We start from the raw sequence: 13,345 nt of genomic DNA on the forward strand, positions 1-13,345 counted from the left end.
AAGTTAAATGCATCGTGACGTTTCGATACAAGGCGCGCCAATCATGACGTCACATACATAGCGTATATATGACGTCATGCAAGGGACATGACGCATGGCACAAAGCACTAAAATACGTACTGATCCAAGTTCCACTTATCATGACGTCAATCTCAGGCGGAATAATAATGATTCTCTCTAGCTAGATTGAAACCTCACTACAATATTTCTATTTCCATCGTGGCTATAACTGCAATATCTTTAATGCTATCAGCTGTCAGTGTATCAATAAATAATATCTAAGGTTCCAATTACATAAGAGGTTGACATGATGGGATACCACCCTGATGACCTGTAGCATGGTGCCCTATAGATGGCCGCCCATCAGACCACGGGGACTAAGATAGTCCCAGTCTTTTGAATTTCAAACAGAATCGTTATGTGTGTGCATCCACTGAACTATTGATATCTACTACTAAAACTGAGCTAATTTATACTTTAAAATGTTTCTGATTTACCCTCCGGCCTTTGAAGAGCCCTCTCAAATCCTTTAAACCGCCCCGAAGTCACTTCGGCTTAATTAACTGATTAATGATTTAACTGGCGCTAAGCGTTCTACAAACAAACCAAGTCGCTAGCATGCGCGGGTAACTATTCATCCCTGGGAGGGAGGGGGAGGCTATTCATAAGGGGTGTTTTTTTTTAGATTCTGCTATCTCTTAGGGTTCAAAATTCCTTCCACCACACCCAATTTGCCATCTCCTAGGGTTAAAATCGATTTTGCCGACGATCACCCACGTCTGTTTTTATCGGAATGCCCCCCCCCCCCGGGCTATGCATACGTGAAGAAGCTGCTTTGTCTCCTATTATCTTTGTTCTACAAAGGAGTTCTTTTGTCTCTATTCTTCTCGTTCTTTGTGTCGAGGTGCGGATAATTGTTCATTTGCCCAATCAAATTGCAGCTTGTAAGAGCTGCGTACTGATCCTGAAAGAGTGGACAGCGGCGAGTTTGATTGGGAGTGAATCCCTCGATTGAACAGACATAGAGTTGCCGCTTCCTGACGAGCCTTGATACTCTGCCAACCAAGCGTTTGTAGGTGTCGGGTGATGGTCCCTGGCCCGAATGAATAAAAGTAGCAAGTGACGAAACGTACCGCCCTTCGCTGCACTTTAACTAGCTCGTTTAGTATATTTTGGGTACGGGGGGGCCAAACTGCACATGCGTAGTCCATGACCGGGCGGACACCAAGCCAAAGTATGCTGCTTCTTTAGTCTTCACATCGCAGAAGTACAGGTTTCTCCTGAGAAGGCCTAGGATCTTGTTCGCCCTTTTCGTGACGTCAGCGACGTGCTTGTGCCAGCGGAAGTTGTGTGTTATAGTAACACCTAGGTACTTCACTTCCTTGACCGAGTCGAGCGCGCTATCCCTTAGATGGTACAAATATGGGATGTAATTGCGCGTATTTGTCGAGATTTGCATGGTTTTGCACTAAGAGGGGGCAAAGTCCATTAGCCAGGTATCAGCCCAGGATGATAGGCTGTCAATATCGCGCTGCAGCTGATTACAGTCCTCCTGTGACCGCACAGTCCTGTAGCAGATACAATCTTCCGCAAAAATTCGGACCTCTGAGCCGCTACTCACAACTTCGACGCTATCGTTAATAAATAAATTAAACAATCCGGACGAAGAACGGTGCCTTGAGGGACGCCAGATGCCACTTGCGTCCACTTCGACTTTGATCCATTCACTACTACCCGCTGCCTCCGGTGACATAAAAAGGCATCACAATAGCGTAGAACCGCATATGCCATAGCTGGCGAGCTTGGACTTTAGTCGCTCATGCGGTACCTCGAATGCTTTCTCAAAATCGATTATGAAAGCGTCGGACTGCAATCCAGAATCAATACCCAGTTATGAACTATGATTCCTCCTGAACGCGTGCTGGCGGTCTGAAAATATGTTGTGAGATTCAATGTAAGCCATTATGTTAGTACAAATGATTTGCTCCAGGACTTTGCACACAATACTAAGTCAATGAGATTGGCCGATAGTTAACTGCAAGGGATCTATCGCCATTTTTGAAGAGCGGGCACACATTAGCGATGCGCCAGTCCTCGGGCAGGCTCCCGGAGTCAATAGACTTTTGGAAGATGTACGTCAGCATAGGTTTAATAATGGTTGCTACCTCTTTAAGGATTGTAGGGTGCAACCTGTCGGGGCCGGCTGATTTTGATGTCTTGAGACCTTCTAAGAGTTTTAAGACGCCACCCTGTGTTACACGAATGTCAGTAATTTTCGGGCACCTGCGTTGGAGATGAGGGATCGAGTTATTGTTCTCAGAGGAGAAGTTAAGGCAGAACTGCTGGTTTAACACTGTCGCCTTCTCTGTATCTAATTCAACGAGGGAGTGGTCATGGTTTTAAAGGGATGGCATAGATTGGCCGTCTTTACGCTGTGAGGCGAGGATCTTCCAGAAGGGCTTGGAATTTGATCGGACATCCCCAATGACATCGGTGATGTAGTTATTGCGCGCCTACCGCAGAGCGGAGCTCAAAAGCCTCCTAACCGAGTTCCATTTTGAGCGCAGTCTTGCACTTCCCGTCTTTTTGAACTTTGTGTGTAGGCGGTGGTTTTGCCTAATAAGGCGCCGCAGGCTCGGAGTTAGCCATGGTAATTTATCGCGTCCACTAATAAGCTTAGATGGGATGTTAGCTTCAATGGACCTTTGAAGCGCCCCTTTGAATAGATTCCAGTCCACCTTGATCGGTCTTTCATAAGGGCAAGATGAGAAGCACTTCCTTTCATGCTACTGCATATCCGTGCGAATCTAATCGTTATCACCCTTAGAGTAAAGATACACTTTCCTGCGAGGTTTTCTGTTAACTGGAGTAGAACAGTTAAGTGAACAGCCAATTGCATCGTGGTCGCTGAACTATGCAGGAGATCTGGGATTTGACACCGGGCCTGGACAGTTAGTTATTAAAAGATCCACGGTTTTATCTTCACGTGTGGGAAAGGTGATCATTTGTTCCATGTAAAAGTCCCGCATGATCTCAATAAGAGCGAGGCCTTCAGAGGGACAGAGCTCCCACCGTTACAATGAGTGATGGTAACCACGGTAACCCTGTCCACATGTCGGAAATTGAAATCACCAACAAATAGATAGCTGGAGGGTTGTCCGGTGGGTGGAGTTTGCAGACGCCGCCAAGCTCACGTAAAGCTGATAACTCATCCACTGACAACAAAAATCCTGAACATGCGCACTTCGAAGAGATGGAGAAAGAAGATACAATTTCTTACAATGGCCATTAGTTTCTTGTATTTCGGACTGATTTTCCGCTTTCAAAACACAAATAACACGAGGCCGAGATGCACATACCCAGATTTTGGCTTTTTAAGATAATGTTTCCTTGATCATCCTTGCGCTATGTATTAGCTCGCTTAGGACGAAAGCTCAAATTTCAATGACACTTTACAAAAAAGCCGCATCAATTTGAAAAAACGTCGCATTTGATATTTTGTTTGATATTATATTACTCACTAAGTACTTAGGTGAATTTTCCGTCTTATTTGATGTGAAATGAGCTTATTGGAAACGTCAAGTCATGTGTTTCCGTCAGGTCTCCACTGACTGATCAGGGGGTCTGTAAAAACTACAAAAGTAGAACAACCGACCGCGCATGCGTATCCGAGCCCAAATACTCTCAGAACTTTCCGTGTTAATGTCAGTACAGACCAGTGGCGCCATAGATGACTTAATGGCCAAGAGAACTCCTCCGCCACCCAGTATCCTGGTGGAAAGAGTTCATTGTCTAGCACACTGGGTGGCGGAGGAGTTCTCTTGGCCATTAAGTCATCTATGGCGCCACTGGTCAGGTGGAAAGAGTTTATTGTCTAGCACACTGGGGTCGATCTTGGTTTCCGGCAGTGCCACAATATCTGTTGCTCGATTTCCAGATAAAAATGAAGCTCAAGTTTTTTTCCCTTTACGCTGTTTATATTTGCGCTCACAACTGTAACTGCGTTTGTCTTGTTGGTTTTTGTCTTCCACCCAAGCCGCCGTGTGGCTCTTTATCGGGTTTGGTGTAAGTTCAACATTTGGCTAGAAAAATAAGTTCCACTTTTTCGAATTTCGTCCCCCCCCCCCCCCCCCCAAGAAAAATCCTGGGTACCGGCCTGTTGACTCCGAAGATGAGATCGCTCCCTATCGGTATGCCTGTGGTGGATATAAGGCCTGGATACACGCTTCATGGAAACTGACAACAAACAAAATGGAGGGCATTGCAACCCAACTAACAGCATTATCCGACCTGCTAAAACCGCCCGAAGATGGAGACTCAAGCGATGATGTAAGTATGAAACTAAGGGACTAGAACCTAGTTCTTTTTGTGTGTAATGAGTTTTTTATTGCAGGAACTGGAGAAACCAAACCGACCCAAGTTTACTCCCGGCAACATCGGACCAGTGAAGAAGACGTCAAGGGCAGGTTTGTTGGAGGCCTTGTTATTGTGTTTCGATGCTGTTTATCGATGTGATTTGAGCGTAGATATTATTAACCAGACGACTACATATCCTGATGTCTCAAGTTCTTATTGAAAGAAATATTTGTGTTACATCTTTTATGGAGTTGAATGTGTCAATATTGGTCTTGTATTATCAATATCATGGGGGCTCAATATTGGGTGTGGAGCACTGACTTTGAGCGATATTGAGTTGAAATGGCTTGATTACGACTGCGATCTTTCGAATACAATTAAGGAAATGTCTGATAAGTTAACGATACCGTAGACCCAAATGGCTTCATTTCGGGTGAAATTTTTTTGTTATGCCATTCGATGACAATAGGCACACTCTAGATGTTAGCAAAAAAATACCACCAAAATCTTAAATACTCCGCCAGATATTCAAGAAAAACCGAATTCGAACGAGTGTAGCGTTATTCTCAAAGGCGTCAATAATCCCATAATCCTTTTTACTTAGCTCAAAGTCCTGTGATCAACATCCGGGGAACTTAGTTTTACGGCTTTTCCCTCTAATTAGCATACAAGCATGTCAGTATCATTATCGACGAATTATCCGAGATTCATCCGTATTTATATCAACTTTATAAGCGTATACTCTAAATTTTGCATAGTTGTAAACTACGCCAAGATTAAGTAAGAATCCTTGGCTTCCTTCGAAGAAGGCTAAGTGAGGAAGAAAGCCCAAAACATAGAGTTGTCTCCGTTTGTGGTCTTTTTAAGTTTTCCGCGCTCTTCTTTTCTTTGGTGCAAGCTCGCTTCGGTCTAGGCATCTTCCTTCACATGCACGACTAGCGCTATTACATTTGAGCGCCTAAGAGTTTTCCTGCTGCGTGTAGAGCGTGCAATGTGATTGGTTGCCATACGCGGCTCTATTTGCTCTTCGTCTGTCAGTACTGTCACGCTGCCTCTAATGTTAACACAAATTCCATCCCCGATATCTTGCAATCAAATTTCACCCCATCTTACTCTAAATATCTGAATTAAAGATACACTTCCAACCGCCCGATTCCAGCGCAACTTGGCAAGCATCTTGTATAGATATTGTTCTGTCACACCGTGCCGCGGATAATCAATAGCTTTTTTTGCTACGGACTTAAATAGCGCGTTGTAGCCAAAGAAGCAAAATTATTCCACGTCTAACTTTGATCCTTGATTATTAATCAACGAGGCTGTGTGACGTAAAATGTAGACACGGTTTGTCAGTTTAGTATATGACGAAAGATATAAAGCAGATCCAGGGAGGTTACATGTTTTTGGTGTGTATAAATAATTCGCATAAGTGATCGATTTCGCACTTCGGACCAGGCAAAAGCACTCAAAATAAAGTGCGTATAAAAAATGAGCTTTAAATTGATGTATAGTTTGCTGGCATTTGCTTTAATCTGGCGCGAGCGCGAGCGATTTTGCCGGGACGATTGGGGTAATTACCGCTTGGGTCTACTGTATCCTTAAGAGGAAATGGGGAGGGTGGCCAGAAACATTGTAGTGGGGCTCCGCTAAATGGTGGAGCACAAGTTTGCCACTTAAAAAAATACATGATTTCTTAGTGCAATTTCAACACGAAATCTTTGAACTCATTAGATCCAAAAGAAAACAAAGTAACCACTAAAGACATCTGGGAGCCTGAGGAAATTCCAGACAGCGCTCACGCAGAAGATGAATTTGATCCAAGGCCCTCCCCAGAGTAAGACATTTATAACTGTTTGATCTTCACAACTCATTTGATTTCTGAAAGGAGTCAGGGGACCTTGAAGTACTTTTATAACAAAGACAGTATTCCTTTTTTTGATAGCACAGAATAGAGGTATGGACAATTTAAAAAAAGAGTTTTTTTTACATTTTTACCAAATTTAGCCCTTAAATTGCTAAGTTATACTCTCTTGAAATACTCAACTTTTTTTTGTAAATTGGGTGCCCACAAAATATAGTACCAATAGGATAGTTTTCATTATTGTTTAGTTCATCTCATGAACTTGATTACGTCCATAAGAACTGAGATTTCACCTGGCTTTAGGTATGATATGGTTTTCAAGCAAGCTATATCACCAGAAGAGATGTTCCTGCAAATGGGGAATAGAAACCCATCTAGTGCATCTTGCGAGGAGATTGTGGTGAGAATAAGGAATTGGATTATTTTCTTATGCACTGATAGAGAATAAAATGATATATATATATATAGCACGTTTTATAATTTTCCAAAGATGGGTCAAGGATTTGTTGAAGGGTGGGGGCAGTATAGGTAATCAATATACATAAAACATGACTGGGGGTAAATTTGTGGGATTTACATTTCATCAATAATTTCTGTCCAAAGACATTGCTACAAAGTATGATGATAAAGAATATTTTGTAAATAGGAATATGAATTGAAAACCAATTGCTATTTTTCATTATGAATGTATTTGGAGCCATGCCCATGAGTCAGAAATGAAAAGGTGCCAAATAAAATAATTGAATTGAATATATAAAACATGACAGCAAATGTGTGGAATGTACATTTCACATTTCTACCCAAATGAGTAGGAAGGCTGCAGCTCTGGCTAATAGTGTATCCTTTGATTAAAATGAGCTGTCAAACCATTGACACACTGAGAGCTATTTTTATTCCTTGAAGTCCTCTTAGCCCATTCCCTGTTGGTCTAAAAAGGGGTCAACCTCTATGATGGGAACATCTTTCGACCTCTGGTTCCCAGGATTCTTTAATATACTTACCGAGAAAAGCTAGTAAATTTTCTTATAACTGTTTTTGCCCAGGTAAAGATCAAACTTCCAGACACAGAGTACAAGGATGTTGATCTTGATGTCACTGATACGTTCCTGGACTGTAGAACACCCAAATAGTAAGTCTTCCTCTTCTTGATACAGTTAATGTTAATAATAATAAGGTGGTTAATGTGGTGCTGAAAAGCCTGTGCTAGTGGGTTCTGGTTCAGATTTTTTATGCTGAAGAAAGTTTAAAATTGATATGGTTTTTGTTTGAAGTCAAAACTGAATTGGTAGCAACATGCTCTAGAATGCAAACGATGATGACAATCATCAATGGGCCTATTAAAAAGTCGAAATTCACAGCTTCAAATCTAGAGGGCCTTTTGATTTGGGCAACTTATAAGTGTCTGACTTGGTCTCAGCTAGATTTCAATTAGTGCCCTTTCTGCTAATGTTTTTCACCCATGGCACTGTTGTTTCCCCTCTTCCACAAAGACACGGCAGAATATGAGTTAAATGATGGCTGCTTTAGTCTCTTTTTATTGCTTTGACTCACCAACCACGGTATTTGGTATAGCTTCAAAACTTATTTATCCCTGTGTAAATAAGTTATTTATTACTCCATATATCTCATTTGGGAAGCTACTACTTTCTTTTTTTTTTCAGCAAACTTGGCATCCATCTTCCTAATCCTGTCGATAGTAAAAATGGAAAGGCAAAGTGGGACAAAAGAACAGAATTACTGACAGTCACTCTAAGACTTGTGAGAGAATATGACTTTTTGAACTTTTGATGTGCTATACTCTGACATAGAGAGTGGGTCATCGGTGAATACTAGGCTGTCGATATGTACATTTGTAAATTTTCTAGCAATCTTATGACAACAAGTAAAGAAGTTTGTAATTTTCTTTAGTTTCTCTGTTATTATCTTTAAGGGTTCTTATGTTGAGCTGTACACCCTCCTTTACAGTGCTATAGGTGACGCTTTTTTCCATTTTTTCGATGTGGAGAAGAGCGAAACGGAAATCTCCATTGTGGAGGGAAGGGATTGTAAAGCTATGATGTCCATTTTTAATTCACGAAAAAGGTTAAGAAACTAAACGAAATCTGATTTCGAAAATGCTTCGTACTTACCATGTTTCCTCGAATGATGATATCCCGTAATAAAAACAAAACAAAATCATTTTTATCAACACTCCCTCCCCCGTGCTGCGGTTTGAGGCGAAAAAGAACAACTCGGATATCGCCATTTATTCAAGAGCCACAGTAGGCCTCGAAAGATTGGGGGGGAGGGGGGCACAATACAGAAACATTAAGAAAATATTGGGGGGGCACAGCCACGCCCCTACTGGTCATTTCCTTATATTTTTGTGAACATATTGGGGAGGGGGGGGGGGCACGTGCCCCCAGTGCCCCACCCCTGCTTCGGCCCTCAACAACAAGTAATTGCTTTTGCTAAGCGACTGGAAACTCGACAGGAAACAGTGTTTTTGGACATGTTTATTAATCAAAAGGTATTATCCATAAGGAATTCGATAGACGGGAATGCATGGTTCTCTGGTCGTGCATGTTTTTTATGCATTTTGTTGCAGATTTATTGATTGCATTTTGTTACAGATTTTGGTTCTTTATTGGTGTGTCATGCGCTTATTGGTTCGATAGTCGCACGACTAAAGTTTTATATTAAAGTGTAGTTTAATTGAATCCAATCTATCAATGCAATATAATACCTTTTATTTATGCATTTCTCCCATTTAAATCTTCAAAAGAATTGCCATAGTATAATTTTCACAGTTTATAGATATTTTTGTTTTTAAGGAAAGATATGGTACCTGTAGCCTATATTAACCGTAGGGTTTTCTTATTAGGCGCCAGGGTAAGAATGAAGATTTGTTTATTTTTTCAAGAAAAAGTAATCATTTCTATAATTAAGGAAACTACTACAAAAAATTTTCTTTTACTAAACAGAATAGCAGTGAACAGCGTAGCTGGGCCCATATGTTCTGGCGCTTTCCTTTTTACACCATGTGGGATCTGGTGCGAAGTAAATCTCCAACTTTTCATTTGCCTTGTGGTCAACCAGCTCTGCCACAATGCTCGGTAATTTTCGCGCTGTTTGCGGATCTTAAGGCAAACACCAAACCTATTTCGGAAATGCACTATGGCGAAGACCAAACGTTCATTTCACTGTCAAAACGTCGGTGTCTTAATTTTGCTGTATCGGAACAAAATGAAACCTGCAGGCTCAATCTTTGTGTCGACATTTCATTTTCCGACACTAGCAATGTCATTTATATTTCTTGCATAAATGCCAGAAAGCGCACCGCTTGCGCGGCACGGAAAGTGATCTGCACTCTATCCTTTGTGCCTTCGGCAATCTACAGCTAGCGAGGGTATCTTTTTTCAAAAAACACCGAACGGTCACAGCGTTTTCAAAAACATAGACCCAAAAGGGAAGAATTCGTAAATCGGCAAATACGCAAATGTGTTTTTTCGTACAAGATTCTCCTTTACTGGTTGCTGTGATGTTTTTGTTAACCTTTCCATGTTATATTTTTATGATTTGTGCACTGGTGAATCAGCCATTTATCGCCCGCTCTGACGGGAGTACAAGATCAGTTTATAATCAAATAGTGCCAGACTTAGGCGGAAACTTAATCGAGAAAACGTCTACCGAAGACGAGTTTTCGTGTGCAAAGCTGTGCACAGAGTACCTGAAGTGCGGCGATGCGGGCTTCCAGCCTCGATCTGGTGTGTGTGTCCTGAGAGACGCGGCGCGTATCCCAAGAGGGGGTGGTACTGGTATATCCTTGGGCACGGTTACTCGCATGATAAAGGTTAGTGTTTGAAAAACGTGTCTCAGGAAATGCTTGTACTCATACTATAACAACACAAGCAGAGCTTCTAATGTCCGAAAAGAGTATAGAATATATGATACGAGGAAAGTTTAAACGGTACTTCCCTTTACTACAATCTCCCCTTTAAGTAGTTTTAAACATAAGCATGAATAAATTGTTTAAGCATGAATAAATTGCGTATTGACAAGTCTAGAGTAAGAACCGAGGCTAATGGCTGTCTAGCTGTCTAGCTCCGAAAATTAAGTTTACTAATGGATTTCTGGGTATTCCTTGGTGTTACGGGAGCTTTGTTTTTGGTGCCCACGGCCTTTGTACTCTATTTCATTGTCTCGTTCTAAGGTCTTTGTTTTTGGCTTTTGTTCCATTGTGTTTTTGGTGCTGGTGCTCCGTAACGCCAATAAACTACCGGATTTCTCCACTAATCCGACAGAAGTCTCACTCGTTACTATAATATATTTTTGGTATTAGCTAGAGAAAAAAATGTATGCAAACAATTCATGGCAGTTGGTGGGATGTAATCCGGTGGCTATTTTTCTTTGTCAGGTGCGGACTCTGGATGACTTGGCATTCGGTGAGTTGAACCATGCGAATGAATAGGCTACCTGACAGATCCAAGGGGAGGAGGGATGAGAGATAGGTGATGTAGGTGTGCAAACAATAGTAGTTGGTTGGTAGCGCTTGGTGTGTAGTAGTGTAATAGACGAAGTAGTATGTAAATATATTTTTGAAATAGCGCTCTTTACAAATATATAATCATACTACCCTTCGATTCACGCATAGTATTTCATTAACTCCTTAGAGACTCGATTACAGCAAACTTTTTCTGTTGCTAGGGAAACGAAGTGACACTGCTGTGAAAACATGTAAAGATCTCAAGTACAAGTCCCTTATGCAACATCCGGGATCTATTGGATTCAGCCCGATCCCCATGGCAAACCCGTTCCAGGCCTACTGCGACCAGGTCACGGACGGAGGGGGCTGGACACTAGTCTGGACCTATACCTTCACAAACTACACAAACTTCAACAGCGGCACAAACGCGGTCACCCCTATACCGGATGGCTGGCTAAAGAATTTCCATACGTTCAGGGCGCATGCTCCAGTATCTACCGCTGTGCCAATATCACAGACACAGCTTGGCGCAATGGAGTTTGATCTGTGGAAAGCGATCTAATATAAACACGGGGTTTTCATGCAAACCTGAAAACCCCCATACAGGGCTATCATACATGGTGAACGGGCCTATAAACTGTACGAAAATAAGTCCGGTACCGGGAAATTGTAGCAGCCTCGATACCGTACCTACCGGATTTACGGTCTACAATCCATACGGACCTCCACTGCATAATACAACGGCGATATCTACAGGTTTGACGGTGACATCGGGGATATCTACAGGTTTGACGGTGACATCGGGGATATCTACAGGTTTGACGGTGACATCGGGGATATCTGCAGGTTTGACGGTGACATCGGGGATATCTACAGGTTTGACGGTGACATCGGGGATATCTACAGGTTTGGCGGTGACATCGGGGATATCTACAGGTTTGACGGTGACATCGGGGATATCTACAGGTTCGACGGTGACATCGGGGATATCTACAGGTTCGACGGTGACATCGGGGATATCTACAGGTTTGACGGTGACAACGGCGTTATCTACAGGTTTGACGGTGACATCGGGGATATCTACAGGTTTGACGGTGACAACGGCGTTATCTACAGGTTTGACGGTGACATCGGGGATATCTACAGGTTTGACGGTGACATCGGGGATATCTACAGGTTTGACGGTGACATCGGGGATATCTACAGGTTTGGCGGTGACATCGGGGATATTACAGGTTTGACGGTGACATCGGGGATATCTACAGGTTTGACGGTGACATCGGGGATATCTACAGGTTTGACGGTGACATCGGGGATATCTACAGGTTTGACGGTGACATCGGGGATATCTACAGGTTTGACGGTGACATCGGCGTTATCTACAGGTTTGACGGTGACATCGGGAATATCTACAGGTTTGACGGTGACATCGGGGATATCTACAGGTTTGACGGTGACATCGGGGATATCTACAGGTTTGACGGTGACATCGGGGATATCTACAGGTTTGACGGTGACACCGGGGATATCTACAGGTTTGACAGTGACATCGGGGATATCTAGGTTTGACGGTGACATCGGGGATATCTACAGGTTTGGCGGTGACATCGGGGATATCTACAGGTTTGACGGTGACATCGGGGATATCTACAGGTTTGACGGTGACATCGGGGATATCTACAGGTTTGACGGTGACATCGGGGATATCTACAGGTTTGGCGGTGACATCGGGGATATCTACAGGTTTGACGGTGACATCGGGGATATCTACAGGTTTGACGGTGACATCGGGGATATCTACAGGTTTGACGGTGACATCGGGGATATCTACAGGTTTGACGGTGACATCGGGGATATCTACAGGTTTGACGGGGACACCGGGGATATCTACAGGTTTGACGGTGACATCGGGGATATCTACAGGTTTGACGGTGACATCGGGGATATCTACAGGTTTGACGGTGACATCGGGGATATCTACAGGTTTGACGGTGACATCGGGGATATCTACAGGTTTGACGGTGACATCGGGGATATCTACAGGTTTGACGGTGACATCGGGGATATCTACAGGTTTGACGGTGACATCGGGGATACCGCTGTAGTGCCGGTACACGACCCTTGCGCCCGGGGTTTAAAATATCCGGGAATCGCTAACGCCACCTCACCTCGTGGAAACGTATTTTTCCGATGACTTTAAGACAAGTTATTGTAAAGGGGATTTATAGATTCTTGTAGCGATTCAAGTAGTGAACAATCTTGCCTTGTGATAGGGAAGTGGATTATTCAAGTGTCATGTTACTAAAATAGTCTCAGATCTTCAAGAATAGAAAGGCTAATACGCACTACAATGACCACCAATACGCACTACCGTGACCACCAACACGCGCTACCGTGACCACCAATACGCGGTACCGTGACCACCAATACGCGGTACCGTGACCACCAATACGCGGTACCGTGACTACAAACACTTGCTACAGTGACCACCAATACGCACTACCGTGACAACCAACACGCGCTACCGTGACTACAAACACGCGCTACCGTGACCACCAACACGCGTTACCCTGACCACAAACACGCGCTACCTTGACCACCAACACGCACTACAATGACCACCAACACGCACTACCGTGACCACCAACACGCGTTACCGTGACTGC

At 43.1% G+C, this 13,345-nt stretch overlaps 1 protein-coding gene across 1 annotated transcript; it reads left to right on the top strand.

Moving 5' to 3' along the window:
- The first annotated feature begins 4,204 nt into the window (after nt 1–4,204).
- On the top strand, nt 4,205–8,117 carry LOC5516471 (dynein axonemal assembly factor 6). The gene is made up of 6 exons (XM_032386361.2): nt 4,205–4,329; nt 4,394–4,466; nt 6,085–6,187; nt 6,518–6,614; nt 7,258–7,343; nt 7,876–8,117. The coding sequence occupies exons 1-6, from the start codon at nt 4,252–4,254 to the stop codon at nt 8,000–8,002; spliced, it is 564 nt and encodes a 187-aa protein (XP_032242252.1). The 5' UTR covers nt 4,205–4,251; the 3' UTR covers nt 8,003–8,117.
- The last annotated feature ends 5,228 nt before the right edge of the window (nt 8,118–13,345 follow it).

The sequence above is a fragment of the Nematostella vectensis genome, chromosome 10 (assembly GCF_932526225.1).
Source record: "Nematostella vectensis chromosome 10, jaNemVect1.1, whole genome shotgun sequence".
NCBI classification, from domain to species: domain Eukaryota; kingdom Metazoa; phylum Cnidaria; class Anthozoa; order Actiniaria; family Edwardsiidae; genus Nematostella; species Nematostella vectensis.

Coding starts and splice junctions, on each gene's coding strand:
- LOC5516471 (XM_032386361.2), top strand. CDS start 4,252: ATGGAGGGCATTGCAACCCAACTAACAGCATTATCCGACCTGCTAAAA. Junction 4,467..6,084: donor GAAGAAGACGTCAAGGGCAG/GTTTGTTGGAGG, acceptor TGAACTCATTAG/ATCCAAAAGAAAACAAAGTA. Junction 6,188..6,517: donor GATCCAAGGCCCTCCCCAGA/GTAAGACATTTA, acceptor ACCTGGCTTTAG/GTATGATATGGTTTTCAAGC.